This window comes from Oncorhynchus masou, chromosome 22 (assembly GCF_036934945.1).
Source record: "Oncorhynchus masou masou isolate Uvic2021 chromosome 22, UVic_Omas_1.1, whole genome shotgun sequence".
Lineage (NCBI taxonomy): Eukaryota > Metazoa > Chordata > Actinopteri > Salmoniformes > Salmonidae > Oncorhynchus > Oncorhynchus masou.
The window spans coordinates 51580869-51602039 of NC_088233.1; the positions used below are offsets into that span (position 1 = coordinate 51580869).

Consider the following 21171-nt stretch of genomic DNA (forward strand, 5'->3'; position numbering starts at 1 on the left):
TAGACATAGCGTACCAGAAGTTGACAAATATACCTCCCCCCAATCCCCACCCCGTCCTGCCGAAACACGGAGAAGCCAGCCAGCTCTATATTATCAGTGTCGTCGTTCAGTTTAGTCTCGGTGAAACATAAACTATTACAGTTTTAAATGTCCCATTGGTAGTATAGTCTACCTCTAGTTTGTTTTCCAATGATTGCAGGTTGGCCAATAATACAGAGGGTAGTGGTGGTTTACCTACTCGTCTGCGACTTCTTCCTTTCCTGTGGCGGTCCTCATGAGAGCCAGTTTCATCATAGAGCTCGGCGTTAGTTCTCGAAATGTTCCAGATTGACTGACCTTCATGTCTTAAAGTAATGGTGGACTGTCCTTTCTCTTTACTTATTTGAGTGGTTCTTGCCACAATATGGGCGTGGTCTTTTACCAGATAGGGATATCTTCTGTATACCACCCCTACCTTGTCACAACACAACTGATTGGCTCAAACTCATAAAAAAGGAATTCCACAAATTAGCAAGGCACACCATTTATTAATAGAAATACATTCCATGTGACTCCCTCATGAAGCTGGTTGAGAAAATGCCAAGTGTGCAAAGCTGTCATCAAGGCAAAGGAAGGCTACTTTGAAGTATCTAAAATATTTTTTTTATTTGTTAAAACCTTTTTGGGTTACTTTAGGAATCCATGTGTTATTTCATCTTCACTGTTATTCTACAATGAAGAAAATAGTTAAAATAAAGGAAAACCCTTGAATGAGTAGGTGTCGAAACTTTTGACTAGTAGTGTATATATTTTTTTTTACCATCGTCACATTTACCGCGATTGTCTAGAGTTCATAGCTGCCGATGCCTCGTCGAAATTGTTTTTCCGACATTATTTACAACGTCGTTGAGCGTCATCACCATCTTTCCTTTCCGGTAGCTCAAAACGGTCGTGAATACAAGCGTAGAAACTTCTATGAATTGACTTTACTCCTGGCTCAGTTTATCTGAGCAGTGTCTTAAAGGCCCAGTGCAGTCAATTTGTTTTTATATAAACTCGGCAAAAAAAGAAACGTCCTTTCACTTTTAACTATGTTTAATTTCAGCAAACTTAACATGTATAAATATTTGTATGAACATAACAAGATTCGACATAAACAAAGTTCCACAGACATGTGCCTTGACAGAACCTAAATAATGTGTCCCTGAACAAGGGGGGGAGTGGGGTCAAAATAAAAAAGTAACAGTATCTGGTGAGGCCACCAGCTGCATTAAGTACTGCAGTGCATCTCGTCCTCATGGACTGCACCAGATTTGCCAGTTCTTGCTGTGAGATATTACCCCACTCTTCCAACAAGGCACCTGCAAGTTCCCGGACATTTCTGGGGGGGGCGCTCACCCTCATCCTCCTCCCTCAGAACCAACAGGTCCTAGACACGCTCAAAGGGATTGAGATCTGCGCTGAACATGGCAGAACACTGACATTCCCGTCTTACAGAAAATCACACATAGAACGAGCTGGTGGCATTGTCATGATGAGCCTGCAGGAAGGGTACCACATGAGGGAGGAGGATGTCTTCCCTGTAACGCACAGCATTGAGATTGCAGGCAATGACAACAAACTCAGTCTGATGATGCTGTGACACACCGCCCCAGACCCTCCACATCGATCCCGCTCCAGAGTACAAGCCTCGGTGTAACACCCATTCCTTCGACGATAAACGCAAATCCGACCATCACCCCTGGTGAGACAAAATCGCGACATGTCAGTGAAGAGCACTTTTTTGGACCAGCAACGGTGGGTTTGTGCCCATAGGCGACGTTGTTGCCTGGTGAGGACCTGCCTTACAACAGGCCTACAAGCACTCAGCCCAGCCTCTCTTAGCCTATTGCGGACAGTCTGAGCACTAAATGGAAGGATTGTGTGTTCCTGGAGTAACTCGAGCAGTTGTTGCCACCCTGTACCTGTCCCGCAGGTGTGATGTTCGGATGTACCGATCCTGTGCAGGTGTTGTTACACGTAGTCTGCCACTGCGAGGACGATCAGCTGTCCGTCCTGTCTCCCAGAAGTGCCGTCTTAGACATTGTAATTTATTGCCCTGGCCACATGTAGTCTTCATGCCCATTTGCAGCATGCCTAAGGCACGTTTACGCAGATGAGCAGGGACCCTGGGCATCTTTTGAGTCAGAAAGTAGAAGAGGCCTCTTCAGTGTCCTAAGAAGTTATTTGGATTTTTATGAATTATCTTTGAAAGACAGAGTCCTGAAAAGGTGACGTTTCTTTTTTTTACTGATATATTATATATATTAATAGGGTTAGACACACACACACACACACACACACACACACACACAAACCAATGACAGCTTCCTGGACAGCTAAAAACAGAAGAATACGCACATCGGTACTCAAGGTACAAAGACAGCAGTCTATGATACCTGCTGGTTTCACCATCCAAGACTTTGGCACCAAAACATTTTCATGGGATATTTATTAATTTGTAAGAGGTTCCTTAGGTTCTCAAAATATTGGTACTTTGGTAAAACTAAAGTCAACAGGAAAAACGCACTGTGGTAGATGCATTGTAAGACTTGATCCTGACAATCATTTTGAGTAAGTTGAAAAGCGTTTTACGTAAAGCTTAAAAATCCTTAAATCTGTCTCCTCCCCTTCATCTACACTGATTGAAGTGGATTTAAGAAGTGACATCAATAAGGGATCGTAGCTTTAACCTGGTCTGTCTGTCATGGAAAGAGCAGTTAATGTTTGTTTTTTTTTTACACTCGGTATACATCTAGTATCACATGCCAAACAACTTGAGAAGATTAAAATACCCAGTGCAGTAAAACATGTGATTTTTCTGTGTTTTATATACGTTTCCACACCATTCGGTCGGAATAATACTTAAAAATCATGAAAATAATTAATGCCCTTTTCGTGTAAGAGCCGTTTGAAAAGACTTCCTGAAATGTCATCCTGTTTTGGGGGGTTGGAGCTTAAGCCTTTCTATTGTGACATCACCATGCGGTAAATTAGTTAATAGACCAATAACGAGTTCCAAACCTCTCCACCAATAACAGCTAGTTCAGTTTTTCCCTCCCCACTCAGACCACTCCCAGACAGTCCTAGCAAGTCTTCGCTAAGAAGCTATTTTATTATTTTTGACCATTTTAATTGAAAACAATCACAATGAGGTACTTAATTATTATCCAGAAACGATTTGATAGAGATTGGCTTAAAACAGGTTTTAAAACAGGATTCCTAGGACCTTTTCTGAGGTGCTTTGTGGATACAGGCCATCTGCTAATAGCCCAGCGCCACTCCATTGAGAGTATGTTCAGCATATCCACATGGGCAGTGATATCGACTGAAATGAAAGCCAAAATCAAACTTCCAAAAAATTTAAGATTTTATAAAACTTCCATTTCAAAAACAAAGACCTGGATACATTTCTACTTTTCAAATGAACATTTCTAACTACAAAGAACAACAAAAAAAACCACAGTAAGGAAAAACAAAAAACAACTATCATAATCAACTCCCTTTGGTAAAAACTGTCTTGCATTTTTATTTTTCATATACGTACTAACTTCAGCCACCTCTCACAAGTCCACAGTAAGCTTAGAAAGTATTACTAGCACAACAACGCAGTTCTTAGTCATAAAAAAGGTCTGACACTATGTACAGTTTATTTACAGTGTGTGGATAGTCCATCCATAATGATCTCGGTTCATGTGTACAAGCTGGTGTATTGGCGTAGTAGGGCATTGCCAGCAACTTCAAAAGGTTGAATATCAGGGTTGGCCAGGATTAGTTGTGTTTATATACTTATAATAAATATATACACACACACACAATACATTTCACAATCTGACATTCACAAGCTATACAATTTTACAGTCAGACACGGCAGAGTTGTGTGGCTAATCTACTTGTCTTTTTACATTAAACACAACAGTGCTTTTCACCCCACAACGCTGCTTGGGACTCAGGCCTCGTTCTCTTAATGCACCCGTGTGTTTGAAAAGGAAAGGTGACCAATAAGAAACATCGTGTTCTCGTTTTGAAGTGATGTGTTATTGTGATTTGTCCCCAGCACAGGGACGTGGCTGTGCCAGATCGTTTCAACTAAAGTCCGCTTTGAGCTCCATGCACCCTTGAAACCGTGGCAACTCAAACTCAGCCCCATCCAATTCATAGTTAAGTGCACTTATCCCCCAAAACTATTTTCCACGGATACCGCAGTTACACCGTCACAAGTAATCTTTGACAAGAGAATCCTTATTCTGATGGCTTCATATATTACTGTCTGTCAATAACAAACAACCAAACCCCAGCCTACTGACTGAGCGCAAGTGAGGCTGTAACCTAGCAGGCACCTCTAGGGAGCACACAGGGCAAGTCCCAAAAGCCTTTTATTAAAGCCCCGAAGACCATGATTTGTGATGTGGTTTGGTCTGCTGGTAAGAGCTCAGGTCAGTGACTGTGGCTAGATTTCAACCAACAGAACAACTCCCTACATTTTGGCACCGAAGGCCCTGCAAAAGTGTGCACAGCTAAAACCGCTGGTTAAAAACAGTGATCCAGTCGCCCCCGGTAAGACCTAGTTGTGTGTTGTGCTCCCATATCAGCCTTAGAAAGTTGTTGATATGCCCCCTCCTCCTCACCCATCCTAGTATATAATCCCAAACCCCCCTTCCAATCCTGGTGGGTTATGGTGCTTTGAAGGGTGAGCCGTATTGGACACGGTACTTGTTGATGTTCATGAAGTGGAGGATCTCCAGCTCGCGGGTGGTGGTGCACGGCACCAGGCCGTCACGCCCCTCTCCCATCAGCCACTGGTTGGTCTCAGCGGCCATGTCGCGAGTGACATGCTCCTTCACCCAGAAGTCGACCCAGGCCTGGAAGCGCTTGTGCAACCGAGTGCTCACTCTCTCATGTGACTGCAGGTGGAAAGGAGAGAGGGACACCGTGGTCATGATACTACTGCGTTAAAAGAAACAGAACTCTCAACACAGCAAATATAGGTTTCTACGGTATCGCTCACACAATTGGTGGTCCTTTAGAGCAGTGGTTCCCAAACTGAGGCACGCGAGGGTTTGGCGGAGGGGGCACTCAGAACTCAGTCCGGCTTTCAACGTACTCTTGAAAGTTGTAATAGTAGAATGCACAAGGTGCAATTTCAAAAATGGGTAGTGCATCAGTTTTCCTTGTCATGTCAGTCATTGCATAGCTCATGTCACGTTCACAAACTAGTCGGTTGTAGTTATACATGCCGCGCTCAATGAATCAGCAAGTCTGAAATGCTTGAGTTTCCTAGTTCCGATTTGCATGTGAACGCGGCATAAGAGAGCTATTTATGACCTCTCAGAAATGTCCAGATCAACTAATCCATGTCAGCGAATGTTTTTTAGCCATATATTTTGTTGTATTGTTTGAGTCACTTGATTAACACATGAAAACACAATTGACATGGAAAAACATATAAAATTGTAAGAAAACGAGATGTAGAACCTGCAAGTTCTCTGCAACATGTGACAAAACGTGTAGAATTGCTGGAATTAAGCTTTAAAGCTGAGAAACGTTCTCTCCACCAACAAGAAGGTTGTGAACAGTCAGAAATATACATTGCACATGCAGGAGGGGGCACAGAATGTTCCCCAATGCTTGAAGGGGAGCCTGAGTGAAAGTTTGGAAACCACTGATTTAGAGGATGGTTACTAATTTAACCGACTAGAATAACAAGTCACAAATAGGATTGTGCCCATTAAAAGGACGAGGCCACAAAGGGTAATATGTACAGCTCCACTACACTGAGACGGTAGTGGGAGTAGGTGAATACCTGGTGAGCTCGCAGCAAGGCAGTGCGTCGGTACATGTAGTCCTCAGACTTGAAGACATAAACCATCTTGTAGGAGTTGAGCTTGAACATACATTCCATTTTAAGGTTCTCCGCATTCTCCGTGGACTTGTTCTCCCCCTCGCTGGCCTCCTTCTCTAGCTGCTCCCTACCCCTTTGGTACTTACGTATCCGACGGAGGTTCCTGATGACAAAAGGGTCCAGGTTAGGCTAGTCAAAGCTAACTCTCGTTTGAGGCATTTTGCACCACTTCTCCCTTGAAAAGGGAGAATAAAGAATGCATATTCAAATAGAGTGACACTAACCTGGGAAGGAAGACAGGTTTCTGAGCAAGGTGTTCCCGCAACTCTGGAGAGGTAGAGTCAGAATTCAGGTAGCGACCCACGTAATCTGACCAGCGCTAGAAAACACAAAACAACTCAATACACAGACCAGCTGCCAAAATAAAAGGTTAGCAGTGATAACACACATCTACTGTTTACCACAACACTAAAAACAACCTTCAACGAGGTGTGTTCACAGATTGACAACAATCTTCGCCATTGGTCAAATACAGGTGCTCTAATTAAGTGGCGGAAAGCTGAGAGGTGCCTGGGTTCACACAGGAGAAAATAAAAGCATATATTTGTGCTGTGCTGTCTATTACCTCTGTCTCCATGGGTTCATCGGAGTTCTCCTCCTCGGTGTCCAGAAGCTCCACTGTCAGTTGAACATGGCCTCTGTTCTTTAGAAACATAAGCTGTGGTGAGAGCGAGGGAAGAAAGGCAGGAGATGAGAGAGAGAAAGATTACATTAGAGTTTTTATTTATAGATGTGTACGATAGTCAGAAACAGACATCACAGGAAAAAAAAACTATTTCCCGACAGTGGTCGATCTACCTTGAAGCAATTCTCGTCGGACATGATCTGTTCCGCCTTGCGCTGGTAGCATCCCTCTGTGGAAGCTCTGGATGTCTGGGTGGGAAGGGGACCTCCGGTGGCCCCGTTGGTGCCCTCTGCTAAGTACAGGTCTGTCACCTGCACGCAGATCTCGTCACTCACTATGTGCTGGAGCTGCAGACACAGAAAAGAAGAAGAGCTGAGTGGAGAAAGGTGCACAAGGTCTAGACCAGCAGAAACAACCTATATAAAAAAAAATGCTTCAACAAAAACCTGACAGCTCAAAAAGCTAGCTATGCTACTAGCCCAAACCTAGTGTAAAAGAATAGCAGTATGAGGGGCTACTGACCTGCCTGGCGATGCTCTGGATGAGTTTGTCCATGGTGAAGGCGGTGTAGGCATGGATGGTGAACATCTCCCGGAGGGAGTCCTCGTACTGAGCCGGCTCCATGTTGCCATCCAGAAGGTTCCGCACCATCTCCAGGAAGGCAGAGTAGTAGTCCTCCACCTCTATATCCACTGCAGGTGGGGAAGAAAGATGATCAGAAACTGATCATGGCACTATGCATCAGTTCAACCAATGTACAGATGACATTTAAATAGAGGACTGCATTCCCATGGGATAACTGCAGGACCTGAGGATCCCGACAGATCAGTGGGGCCGTCAGCATTTTTCATGCTGCGGGTGGGAGTGGACGGTTAGACAGACTTCTTTGGAATTAAAATATTTGTTGTCCTACGGAGTTAGAAATGGTGGTCTTTGCGCTTTGTATGGGTTAGCCTACCCATTGTATTAAAAGCATGTCACATTACTCACAAACTCAGAATTCGCTACTTCAACTTCAGTAGTCTACCTCTACTCTTCCAGTTGGGCATGTAAGATCAAGTGCGCCGAGTATACAGTACCAGTCAAAAGCTCAAACAACAACTCATTCTTAATTTTGACTATTTCCTACATTGTCGCATAATAGTGAAGACATCAACACTATGAAATAACATATACGGAATCATGTAGTAGCCAAAAATAAGTGTAAAAAAAAAATATATATATATTTTAGTTTCTTCTAAGTAGCCACCCTTTGCCTTGATTACAGCTTTGCACACTATTGGCATTATCTCAACCAGCTTCACGAGGGAGTCATTTGGAATGCTTTTCCAACAATGTTGAAGGAGTTCCCACATATGCTGAGCACTTATTGGCTGCTTTTGCTTCACTCTGCGGTCCAACTCATCCCAAACCATCTCAATTGGGTTGAGATCGGGTGATTGTGGAGGCCAGGTCATCTGATGCAGCGCTCCATCACTCTCCTTCTTGGTCAAATAGCCCTTACACAGCCTGGATGCGTGTTGGGTCATGGTCCTGTTGAAAAACAAATAATAGTGGGAATAAGCCCAAACCAGATGGGATGGCGTATCGCTGCAGAATGCTGTGGTAGCCATGCTGGTTAAGTGTGCCTCGAATAAAAAAAAACAAAAAAAACAAAACATCGCTGACAGTGTAACCAGAAAAGCACCCCCACATCATCACCCCTCCTCCTCCATGCTTCACTGTGGGAACCACTCATGCGGAGATCATCTGTTCACTCACATTGCGTCTCACAAAGACACGGTGGCTGAACCCAAAATCTCAAATTTGGACTCATCAGACCAAAGGACAGATTTCCACCAGTCTAATGTCCATTGCTCTTGTTTCTTGGCCCAATCAAGTCTCTTCTTCTTATTGGTGTCCTTTAGTGGTTGTTTCTTTGCAGCAATTTGACCATGAAGGCCTGATTCACGCGGTCTCCTCTGAACAGTTGATTTTGAGATTTTTCTGTTACTTGAACTCTGAAGCATTTATTTGGGCTGCAATTTTTGAGTCTGGTAACTCTAATGAACTTATCCTCTGCAGCAGAGGTAACTCTGGGTCTTCCTTTCCTGTGGCAGTCCTCATGAGAGCCAGTTTCATCATAGCGCTTGATGGTTTTTGCAACCACACTTGAAATTTCCCAGAGATTGACTGACCTTTACGTCTTGACGTAATGATGGACTATCGTTTCTCCTTGCTGATTTGAGCTATATTTGCCATATTAATAGGCTTTTTTTTTTTACCAGATAGGGCTATCTTCTGTATACCACAGGAAATGTTTGAGCTATATACCTACATTGTCACAACACAACTGATTGGCTCAAACACATTAAGGAAAGAAGGCACACCTGTTAATTGAAATGCATTCCAGTTGACTACCTCATGAAGCTGGTTGAGAGAATGCCAAGAGTGCGCAAAGACGTCATCAAGGCAAAGGGTGGCTACTTTGAAGAACCTAAAATATATTTTGCATTGTTAAAACGTTTTTGGGATACTATATGATTCCATGTGTGTAATTTCATAGTTTTAATGTCTTCACTATTATTCTAAAATGTAGAAAATAATAAAAATGCTACCTGCCCAAATGCATAGTGCCAAAAAAGTTTAGTGAAGGAGGAATAATGGTCTGGGTCTATTTCTCATGGCGTGGGCTAGGCCCCTTATTTCTAGTGAAAGGAAATCTTAATGCTACAGCATTCAACGACATTCTAGATGATTCTGTGCTTCCAACTTTGTGGCAACAGTTTTGGGAAGGACATTTCCTGTTTCAGCATGATAATTCCTAGTGTACAAAGTGGGGTCCAGAAATGGTTTGTCGAGATCAGTGTGGCAGAGCCCTGACCTCAACCCCAATGAACACTTTTGGGATGAATTGGAACACCAACTGCGAGCTTAATTGTTCAACATCAGTGCCCGACCTCACTAATGCTTGTGTCTGAATAGAAGCAAGACCCTGCAGCAATTTTCCAACATCTAGTGGAAAGCCTTCCCAGAAGAGTGGAAGCTGTTAGCGGCAAAGGGGGGACCAACTCCATACTAATACCCATGATTTTGGAATGAGATGTTCACCGAGCAAGTGTCCCGAGTGGCGCAGAGGTCTAAGGCACTGCATCGCAGTGCTAGAGGCGTCACTACAGACCCTGATGAGATCATGGGCTGTATCGCAACCAGCCGTGATCGGGAGTCCAACAGGGCAGTGCACAATTGGCACAGCGTAGTCCAGGTTAGGGGAAGGTTTGGCCGGGGTAGGCCATCATTGTAAATAAGAATTTGTTCTTAACCAACTTGCCTAATTAAATAAAGGTTCAATTTATTGTGGTGTATCTTTCCAAGGAACTATACTTCCTAAATATGATTAAGGCTATAGTTTACAACATTGCCTAGGAATAAATGCTGATTAACCATATTTGCCTCAGTCTGAAAAGAGTCCCACTCCGAATGTAGGCTATAAAAATAGCTCAAGAGAAAGTCTCTCCAACTCGGCTCTCTTCAAACTACTGCACAATGACCGATAAACCCAGTAATATCGATAGCTTAATATAATGGGCCACGTGAAAATTTACTTAAACCTAAAATAACATTGCAGGACTGCGGTTGGGTTGAGGACCAGTTTTTGCAGTAACAGGTGGGAGTCCGCTGGCAGGATGAAAAAAATAAGTGCCAAGCAGACCTCTATACTTATACACATCATTCAATGCACAATCTGAATAGCAAATGATTTACTGTGGAAATTTGCACATTCTGTGTATCTCCAAGGGCTATGATTACCCAATCTCCAGCTTGCTCAATGCTTCACAGATCCACGTAGCCCCCCATTATCACAGTGCTGATGCACTGTGTGTCTATGAGACTTACCAATCAAAGTGATGAAAACCCTGAGTGTTTGAGTGTGAAAAGGCTGTGTGGAATTAACAGTTTTGTGCTATGAACTCACTGGGCTCTTTCAGTCTCAGCTGGATGGCAGGGCTGTCATTCTTGTCTCGCTTGAGGCCCAGCACCTCTCTCTCCCAGTCACGCTCCCGTATGTCCTCCTCTATTTGTCTCTCCGCCTGCCCGTAGATCCGCATCAGCCGCGAGCACAGTGTCTGGTGCAGCCGCAGGAAGATGTACCAGTTATTGTTGACGTAAAATAGATTGTAGGCCTCGGTGCAACTTCGCAGCTTCTGGGCACCCGTGTTGCAGAAGAGGAGCTTGGAGGACTTGTTGGGGCTTCCACCTTGCGTGACGCCATTGTGCTTCTTGGCCACGGCCTCATCCAGCTCCATCTCCTCTTCCTCTTCTTCCTCCAGGTCCGAGAGCTCGCCGCGCTGGGCAAACAGCATGTCTGGGATCAAGTGGTGAATGATTTGTTTGATCTTGTACTTATCCTCCTTCTGGATGCCCGTCTGCCGCTTGACGTGGTGGATGATGAGGGCGGCAGCATCCTCCAGGATCTGGCTGTCCTTGTAGGTCAAAGTCAGGTGGGGGCCGCTGGGCATCGCGGTGTTCTCCTCCGACGCCTGTTCCTGTCGCTACACCGCAACACAAAAGCACACACTTTTCACCTACTTGCTGTTGAATGAACAGAAACATAAACATCCCACAATTTAAGACTCTATCCATTTTAACTTATTGAAATTCAAGAAAACTCACCTCGTCGTAGATGCTCTCAATCTCATTGAGCAGTGTCTTGGATCGTAGCACCTTGGTGTCGTTCTGTTTGAAGTTGATACCTTGGTGGTCGAGAGACTTCAAGTAGTACTTCTCATTCTGCTCCCTCCAGATCTTGTTGAAGCCCCTCTGGGCTTCCCGCCACTCCTCCTCCTTGGTCTTTAACCTGAGGACAACATGGGAATGAGGAGACTTGCAGGAGAAAACCTCAAGATGTGACTAAGTGAAAATATTAATAGTTTTCAGATGTAAGAATAGGCATATGAGCATGCATGAAAGAATGTAGACACCCACAAAAGCCCCGTAAACAAATATATAAAAATGTAATCAACAGTTTAGAGAAACTAGGGATAGTTCATCCAAATGACATGCGCAATAAAAAAATACTCCTTTCCTGGTACAGTTTGAGTTTTGGCTTGACACTCACCTCTTCAGCACAATGGGAACAGAAATGGCAGGGTTCTTCTTGAGCCCATCGATGATGTCAGGGGCCTTGTCACCGTATATCCTCTGGATGGCCTTGCGATGGATGACTTCCGAGGAACCTCCCAGCGTGTTGTCCAGGCGGAACTTAGCCTGCTCCTCGGCAGACATACGGGACAGTTTTCTTTGTACGGTCTCCAGCATGCGGATGGTGGCCAGGTTGGTCTCCAGCACCACGTCCAGCTGGAGGCAAATACAAATGAAAATAAGGGAGCGGTACATGACAAGCACAACATGGGCAAGACAACATAATAGCATAGATCAGGGATGGGCAAACGGGAGCAATTTCAAAATTTGGCATCAGATACTTAATTAGCCCATGTCAGTAAAAATGTTTTCGACTGGTTTAGATAGCTGGCCGCTAGACTAATTTACTTGTAGTGAATCTGGTGAAGTACTGACAGGGGTGGGGCCCATTGGACATTAGTTATATTAAAAACTGCAAAAGTGTACCTCCACCCAATGGCAAAATGTGCAAATTTGCAGGGAACGTAAAAAAAAATATTAGATGTCACGAGGGGGGCTGAAAATTTTTTGTTAGCAAGGGGATGCCTCATGACACGAGTTCTGTTTTTTTGTGCTCCCCACCCCATAAAAGTTGCCCATCCCTGGCATAGATGGATGTATTTGTCCATGAAACAGATCGAAACTGTTCTTATTAATTTGGTTTACAGTTTTGGGCTAACTCACCTCGAAGCGTTCATCCTCACATCTGTAGATGTGCTCCTCATACTGGGTCTTTTTGGAGCTCACAAAGGTGGAGTCTTCAGACCAGGAAGGGAAGGACACCCAGGTGTCATTGAGGACCTGGATGAAGCAAGGACACACTAAACATCGTGTACATACTTTACACATATAAAAAGGTGTAAAAGAAAAAGACTGCCTCACAGCTTTGCACCACACAACGCAATACAGCTCTGGTAATAATACAGCTCTGATTTCACCAAGTAAACCTATAGAAACATGGTTCCGACATGAACATCCACTACATTCAGAAAACAGTACACACAGTGAGAAATTATTTGTGTGAACAGCTGACAGGTAGGTGTGGTTAATGGCTGGTGAAAAAGGTTCCCTTGAGGGCCTGTTGAATGGCTGTAGTTCTTTAGATTGCCTTCGAGGGGCAGTGTTGCACTTACCTCTTTGCACAGTGGCGTTCTCCCGGTGCACTTGGGCTGCGTGTAGCTCTTCGGCAGTGCTCTGTAGCTCGAGCCCAGTCTCTTGCAGGAAGCATAGTCGATCTCCATGGCAATGCCCTCCAAGGCACGCTCCTTGGGATAGCGCTCAGTGTGGGACATTTCCCGGTATCCTAGGAAGTTCTTGAACCAATTGAACAGTTCGGGGAATCTCCTGTCAACGACAGTGGCCATTTTGGTTAAAAAATGTTTTTGCTTCAGCCACACTTAAAGCTTTACTGAATGGATCAAATGAATGCATAATCAGTCAAACATGTCAATGATGTGAAACAAGCCACGACCAATGAAAAGTGGATGAATAGTCGGTCACTGAGTGAGTGAGGCAGTTTCCCAACTTCCGTACTCACCCCAGGAAAGGCAGCACCAGTTGCACCAGCTCAGCCCTGGAGATGACCTCTTGGTTGAAGATAACCAAACAACGCAGGAAGTTGTCATAGGCCTCTGCACTCCGCAAGGCCTTCCGCACCTGCAAAAAATATATATAAACACCTGGATGAGACGTCAAGTAAAGACAGATTCAAAAAGTTTAAAAATAATTTAAAAAATAGCATGTTCCCTTTAAGATTAACTACACTGCTCACAAAAAAGGGAACACTAAAATAACACATCCTAGATCTGAATGAAATATTTTTATTAAATATTTTTTTCTTTACATAGTTGAATGTGCTGACAACAAAATCACACAAATTATCAATGGAAATCAAATGTATCAACCCATGGAGGTCTGGATTTGGAGTCACACTCAAAATTTAAGTGGAAAACCACACTACAGGCTGATCCAACTTTGATGTAATGTCCTTAAAACAAGTCAAAATGAGGCACTGTAGTGTATGTGGCCTCCACGTGTCTGTATGACCTCCCTACAACGCCTGGGCATGCTCCTGATGAGGTGGCGGATGGTCTCCTGAGGGATCTCCTCCCAGACCTGGACTAAAGCATCCGCCAACTCCTGCACAGTCTGTGGTGCAACGTGGCGTTGGTGGATGGAGCAAGACATCTTGTCCCAGTTGTGCTCAATTGGATTCAGGTCTGGGGAACGGGCGGGCCAGTCCATAGCATCAATGCCTTCCTCTTGCAGGAACTGCTGACACACTCCAGCCACATGAGGTCTAGCATTGTCTTGCATTAGGAGGAACCCAGGGCCAACCGCACCAGCATATGGTCTCACAAGGGGTCTGAGGATCTCATCTCGGTACCTAATGGCAGTCAGGCTACCTCTGGCGTGCACATGGAGGGCTGTGCGGCCCCCCAAATAAATGCCAACACACACCATGACTGACTCACCGCCAAACCTGTCATGCTGGAGGATGTTGCAAGCAGCAGAACGTTCTCCACGGCGTCTCCAGACTCTCACGTCTGTCACATGTGCTCAGTGTGAACCTGCTTTCATCTGTGAAGAGCACAGTTCGCCAGTGGCGAATTTGCCAATCTTGGTGTTCTCTGGCAAATGCCAAACGTCCTGCACGGTGTTGGGCTGTAAGCACAACCCCCACCTGTGGACGTCAGGCCCTCATACCACCCTCATGGAGTCGGTTTCTGACCGTTTGAACAGACACATGCACATTTGTGGCCTGCTAGAGGTCATTTTGCAGGGCTCTGGCAGTGCTCCTCCTTGCACAAAGGCGGAGGTAGCGGTCCTGCTGCTGGGTTGTTGCCCTCCTACGGCCTCCTCCACATCTCCTGATGTACTGGCCTGTCTCCTGGTAGCGCCCCCATGCTCTGGACACTACGCTGACAGACACAGCAAACCTTCTTGCCACAGGTCGCATTGATGTACCATCCTGGATGAACTGCACTACCTGAGCCACTTGTGTGGGTTGTAGACTCCATCTCATGCTACCACTAGAGTGAAAGCACCGCCAGCATTCAAAAGTGACCAAAACATCAGCCAGGAAGCATAGGAACTGAGAAGTGGTCTGTGGTCCCCACCTGCAGAACCACTCCTTTATTGGGGGGTGTCTTGCTAATTGCCTATAATTTCCGCCTGTTGTTTATTCCATTTGCACAACAGCATGTGAAACTTTTGTCAGTGTTGCTTCCTAAGTGGACAGTTTGATTTCACAGAAGTGTGATTGACTTGAGTTACATTGTGTTGTTTAAGCGTTCCCTTTATTTTTTTGAGCAGTGTATATCATACTGCACCTTCAAGCTTTATGGGGGGTATGCCGCCTGGGGTGGCAGGTAGCCTAGCGGTTAGAGCATTGGACTAGTAACTGAAAGGTTGCAAGATCGAATCCCCGAACTGACAAGGTACAAATCTGTCGTTCTGCCCCTGAACATGGCAGTTAACCCACTGTTCATAGGCCGTCATTGAAAATAAGAATTTATTCTTAACTGACTCGCCTAGTTCAATAAAGGTAAAATAAAAATCTAAACATTTAGTTCATTATATCAGGAAATAAGCAACGTTTACTCTAATATTTAATTACATTTAGTTAAAAACATTGACCTATCAGGTTATTTAATACCGTAGCTAATGAAACTAAATTGGGCAGAAAGCCAAGCTCAAACTCACCTTCTCAAAGAACAGAGATTCTGTGCCATCTCCATGTTTGCTGGCTTCTACCAGGGACGAGTCTTTCAAATTCAGTAACTTGGGCTTCTTCTTCAAGATAGCAAAGATGTGAACAAAAGAGCATGAATTCTCAACTGTGATGTAAAAAATATATCAGTTTATATTTATAAATAATTCAACACAAGCTGTAAAATAGTAGAGCATGCTGGAAAGCAGTCAGAGGGTAATGCATTTTCATATCTACAGTGTGCAGATAGAAGGGGTGTGTACCTTGACAGGGGGTGTGGCAACCGTCCCAGAGAGCATGCGGATCTGGCAACCGTTCTGATTGGGCCTCTGTTTGTTGTTGAGCTGCAGCTTCTTCGCTGTGCCTCCGTGGTCATTCCGCACAGACTCCGCTTTTTCTGCTGTCGTCTTGCTTAACAGCTAGGGAGGATAAGGGACACGACATTGGCAGATAGCTCAGAGGTCGTTGCATCACAATATTACCTCAGGTACTCATTTGAAAACCTGCTATCGAAATGTTACGTCAACCACTGAATTTTATGTCTGATATGGACTTTTAGGGACAAATACTTCTGAATACAAATTAATACTCAGTGGATACTATAAAGTCTGTTCAGAGTATAGCAAACATTAGATATCACCTTCCTAATATTGAGTTAAACCCCTCCACCCCCTTTTCCCTCAGAACAGCCTCAATTCACTGGGGCAAGGACTCTACAAAGTGTTGAAAGCGTTCCACAGGGATGCTGGCCCATGTTGACACCAAAGCTTCCCACAGTTGTGTAAAGTTGGCTGGATATCCTTTGGGTGGTGGACCTTTCTTGATACACATGGGAAACTGTAGAGTGTGAAAAACCCAAGAGCATTGCAGTTCTTGACACAGACTGTTTTGCCCTGCACCTACTACCATAACCCCTTCAAAAGGCACTTAAATATTTTGCCTTGCCTATTCACCCTGAACAGCACACGAACACAATCCATGTCTCAAGGCTAAAAATATTTCTTTAACCTGTCTCCTGCACTTCAATTACACTGATTGAAGGAGATTTAAGAAGTGACAATAAGGGATCATAGCTTTCACCTGGTCAGTCTATGTCAAGGAAAGAGCCGGTGTTGTTAATGTTTTGTATACTCAGTTTAGATTCTCAGGGCACAGATAAATGCTTTGTGCTCTACTCACCACCGAGCTGTTGGCATCTGGTAAGAACTGGCCAAACTCAGAGAGAAGGTCCTCCTGGTTCTTGAAGAGCTGGGCCACCTGGGCATAGACCTCCTGCTCTGTCAGGGCTGGGGTGTAGTTCCCTCCTGCCTCCTTAGCATTCCGCTGCTCCTTCTAGAGTTGACAAAGAAAAACATTGCTATTATGAATGCTCCAGTTGGAATATTATGTGATAGGTGGTCTAAGAGGAAAATGTGGTTTGGCTGCTGACCTGGTAGGTGTGCAGGATCTCCAGGAAGGCTTTGTAGATGTCCGGCTGACCCTGGAAACGGTTCTTGATCTTATTGACGTAGTTGATGGCATGATTGAACTCCACAGGCTGGTTGTTCTGCAGCGGAGGGGCATTGGGCGTGCCACTGATCGGTGTGTGGGTCTGCAGGGTTGGGGATTGGGGGGAGGCATAGGCGGGAATGGACGGATTGGGCTGGCTGCTTGGCGTGAGGACTGGAGATTGCGGTGGCTGCTAGACAAAGACAAAACAAATATGTATATGAAATCATGCTGGGGAAAAACTAACATATTTAACATTTTGGACTAGCCGACTGAGAAAACAGAGTGGTAAACATAATACAGGCAAATAATGTGTAATATTTATATTTTCACCCACTCACCTTGCTCATCTTGGTAGGGGTTGGCTGTGTGGGAGGGGATGGTGCAGAGGTGGTGGTGGGGGCTGGCACCTGGGGCTGGTGCGGGGTGGGTGGTCCCGACAGGGGGATTTGTGAGACAGAAATGCCGTGAGGGGTGATGTGGTGGATCTGACCCGGCGTGGTTACATTGACCAGGTCGTTGGTCGCAACCTCGATCTTGTAGCCCGGTGGCAGGAAGGTGTTGAATCCCATAATGAGGTCGGGGTGGCCTTTGAAGAGCTGGGATACCCTGCTTATCACCCCTGGAGTGTCAATACTGTGACGAAACAGAGAAACATATTTGCTTGAAAGGCAGTTAACTTTTGTCATGCTAGAGTAAGAGAGAAGCAAAACTTTAAATGTCAATTGTGAATGACCTCACCTTTGAGACTTGAACTCCTTCATGATGTCCAGGAAGTCATTGTAGACTTGAGGTTGGTTGCCAAACTGGAGTTTCACTTGGTCCAGGTAAGACAAAGCATCTTCCACCTGAGAGACAGAAAGATATCCATCACTAAGTCTGATTTATTATTTGATTATATTTCAGAATAAAATCTAAATTGCTCTCATTAGGCTGGCCTGGAAAGCACCAAATGGGGGGCCCAGGAGGTTCTCACCTTGAGCCTCTGGAATTGCTGCTGGCCCTGGGCTGAGGCAGGGGGGTGAGCGTGGCACTGCATCACAGGGGGCCCGTGGGGCTGGACCGCTGGGCTGTGGTGGTGTACAGTTGGGCTAGGGGTGTGCACATGACTACTCGAGTTCTGTGGCACTGTGGGGACCTGTAGGGGGGACACAGAGTCAAATTGGTTTTATTTGTACTATTTTCTACATTGTAGAATAATAGTGAAGACATCAAAACATGTGGAAGCATGTGGTAACCCAAACAAGTATTAAACAAATAAAAATATTTTAAAATATATATTAGATTCTTTAAAATAGCCACCCGTTGCCTTGATGACAGCTTTGCACACTCTTGGCATTGTCTCAACCAGCTTCACCTGGAATGCTTTTCCAACCGTGTTGAAGGAGTTCACACATATACTGAGCACTTGTTGGCTGCTTTTCCTTCACTCTGTGGTCCAACTCATCCCAAACCATCTCAATTGGGTTGAGGTCGGGGTATTGTGGAGGCCAGGTCATCTGATGCAGCACTCCATCACTCTCCGTCTTGGTCAAATAGCCCTTACATAGCCTGGAGGTTTTGGGCCATTGTCCTGTTGAAAAACAAATGATAGTCCCACTAAGAGCAAACCAGATGGGATGGCGTAACGCTGCAGAATGCTGTGGTAGCCATGCTGGTTAAGTGTGCCTTGAACTCTAAATAAATCACTGACAGTGTCACCAGCAAAGCACCTGCATACCATCACACCTCCTCCATGCTTCACGGTGGGAACCACATCCGTTCACTCACATTGCGTCTCACAAAGACACGGAGGGTGGAACCCCCAAAAAATGTCAAATTTGGACTCCAGAACAAATTTCCACAGGTCTAATGTCCATTGCTCATGTTTATTGGCACAAGCAAGCCTCTTCTTATTGGCATCCTTTAGTAGTGGTTTCTTTGTAGCAATTCGATCGTGAAGGCCTGATTCACGCAGCCTCCTCTGAACAGTTGATGTTGAGATGCATCTGCTACTTGAATTCAGTGAAGCATTTATTAGAGCTGCAATTTCTGAGGCTGGTAACTCTAATGAACTTATCCTCTGCAGCAGTGGTAACTCTGGGTCTTCCTTTCCTGTGGCGGTCCTCATGAGAGCCAGTTTCATCATAGCGCTTGATGGTTTTTGCGACTGCACTTAAAAAGAAACTGAGTTATTTACATTTTCCGGATTGACTGACCTTCATGTCTTCTGGTAATGATGGACTGTCATTTCTCTTTGCTTATTTGAGCTGTTCTTGCCATAATATGGAGAATGCCAAGAGTGTGCAGAACTGTCATCAAGGCAAAGGGTGGCTATTTTAAGAATCAAAAATATAAAATATATTTTGATTTGTTTAACACTTTTTGGTTATTACATGATTCCATATGTGTAATTTCATAATTTGTACGTCTTCAGTATTATTATACAATGTAGAAAATAGTAATAAATAAATAAAAAACCTTGAATGAATAGGTGTTCTAAAACTTTTGATCAGTAGTGCAAATGCATATAAGGCATTTATTTTGGGGGGAGGAAATTACTAATTGTTTGGTTGTTTTCTGAATGCAGTTCTGGAATTGATTGATCAATTGTTAAATCATTCCAAAGTGTACATTGCAACAGAATATCACAATTAGGGAAGTTACTGCTCATTTATGATTAAAAATTGCAGTTAAACCTATGAACCCGTAGAACTTGGTTGCGTGTGTAGCCATGCGTACCTGGTAGCCCTGTGGGACAGAATACTGAATGTTGCCTGCGGTAGGCTGCATGCTGTCGCCCACCGCCTCGTATGCGGCAGGCGCTGGGGCCAGGACACGGTGCTGGAAAGCCTCCGTGCTGCAGGTGAGGCGCCGCTGTTGGGACGCAAATACCGGTTCCTGTTCCTCCAAGCGCCGTTTCATTTTGAACTCATGCTCGAGGGGGCTGAAAGACCTGCGGACGAAACAACTTCAGCATGGCGTCTGGGTAGTCATGTATTTACCGGGCCGTTTTTTGGTCATACTCGCGCAAAAGTTGTGTTAACCTTTTCACTCAAGAATATATGTACTTTCAGGTAGGAAGGTATACATTTTTTTATGTAAGCCTAAACTTAATACACAAACAGGATGTATTTATTTCAAACATCCATGCTGGGAAGAAAGTATGAGTGTGTCATTTGAATCTGAAGCTATACATGGACATGAAAATACGAGTGGCACGTGTTGCAATACTATGTAGACTGAAAACAACCAAGCAGCCAAGGCATGCTGCAGAACTCCGAGTTGCCAATCGAAGCGACGTCACAGTACTGGGGTGTATTCAAAACATTACGCCGATTTACTTTGCAGAACAGAAACCGTTTATTCCTAACGGAAAATGTTTTGCAATAAAAACGAGTTTACTGGACACCTTCAGGAGGGTTCGTCCCCATTCGTTTGCTTCTTATACGGTTTCCGTTCGAAGAGGTAAATGAATACACCCATGATTGAATGTGACTAGCTTGCTACATTCCATTCATGATCTAGCTACCGTGGTAGTGATTTATTTCCTGCATTTTCGTATGACAAAACAATAATCAATATGAGATTTCTACTTTCTTAGTGTAATGAAAGGTTCCAATAAATATTCTTATGTAATAAAATATCTAGCGAGCAGCTGGTTAACATTTCGGACAGGCTCCTTCCTGTAAGTTACACAATGCTACATTTATGCTTAGAAATGGCAACCTTGCTAGCAAAAGTTGAGTCAACGTTAGCTATATTGAATTAATATGCCAATACATCTGTGGCTAGCCGACACACGTGGTAGGTGCCACCTACCTCGACAACCTCGGCTGGCCGACTCGCTAACTAGCCAACATGTCGTTAACTTAGCAAGCGTCTTCAATCAGGTAGTTAACTAACTGCCAACACACTAACGTCACAAATTAGTTTGTTAACCACTTATGCTGTGTATCTTGATCGTAGCCACATGACTAGCTTGCAAACAAACCACCAGGGTTTCCCCAAATAAAGGCATTGTGAGTTAAGTATAAAGGAGAACGGCTCATGTGCAAGTGTATTGGCCACAATAATAGCTTCGGCCTTATTTTCAAGTTGAAAGTAATGGCCAGTCCCCTCTACCCTCCCCCTCCGCTTTGCGGCCTGTCACCATTTCAGAACACCGACCGCGAGTAGCCGAGTTACAAGACGAAGCGATCCAGTGCCCGCCTTTGGATAACGACTCAAGTATTGAGTGCTTTAGAGAAAACATACTAACGTCAACTAGTTAGTTTTCAAATGCCA

At 44.5% G+C, this 21171-nt stretch overlaps 1 protein-coding gene across 3 annotated transcripts in view; it reads right to left on the bottom strand.

Annotated features, from left to right (window-relative positions):
- Nucleotides 1-3105: 3105 nt before the first annotated feature.
- sin3aa (SIN3 transcription regulator family member Aa) overlaps nucleotides 3106-21171 on the bottom strand; it is a 42114-nt gene continuing 24048 nt past the window's right edge. For 2 of the 3 annotated variants that reach the window (XM_064930549.1, XM_064930547.1), the window contains exons 2-21: nucleotides 19627-19840; nucleotides 17882-18043; nucleotides 17647-17753; nucleotides 17247-17541; nucleotides 16847-17098; nucleotides 16597-16749; nucleotides 15681-15836; nucleotides 15411-15500; nucleotides 13243-13361; nucleotides 12839-13049; nucleotides 12390-12506; nucleotides 11644-11882; nucleotides 11199-11382; nucleotides 10501-11077; nucleotides 7068-7237; nucleotides 6719-6892; nucleotides 6486-6578; nucleotides 6145-6239; nucleotides 5822-6023; nucleotides 3106-4922 (exon numbers count right to left, since the gene is read on the bottom strand). In XM_064930549.1, coding sequence (XP_064786621.1) covers nucleotides 4692-4922; nucleotides 5822-6023; nucleotides 6145-6239; nucleotides 6486-6578; nucleotides 6719-6892; nucleotides 7068-7237; nucleotides 10501-11077; nucleotides 11199-11382; nucleotides 11644-11882; nucleotides 12390-12506; nucleotides 12839-13049; nucleotides 13243-13361; nucleotides 15411-15500; nucleotides 15681-15836; nucleotides 16597-16749; nucleotides 16847-17098; nucleotides 17247-17541; nucleotides 17647-17753; nucleotides 17882-18043; nucleotides 19627-19809 — 3810 coding nt within the window. In that variant the 5' untranslated portion in view covers nucleotides 19810-19840 and the 3' untranslated portion in view covers nucleotides 3106-4691. The remainder of the gene's footprint in view (nucleotides 4923-5821; nucleotides 6024-6144; nucleotides 6240-6485; nucleotides 6579-6718; nucleotides 6893-7067; nucleotides 7238-10500; nucleotides 11078-11198; nucleotides 11383-11643; nucleotides 11883-12389; nucleotides 12507-12838; nucleotides 13050-13242; nucleotides 13362-15410; nucleotides 15501-15680; nucleotides 15837-16596; nucleotides 16750-16846; nucleotides 17099-17246; nucleotides 17542-17646; nucleotides 17754-17881; nucleotides 18044-19626; nucleotides 19841-21171) is intronic. The other variant, XM_064930548.1, reaches the window with a different exon arrangement.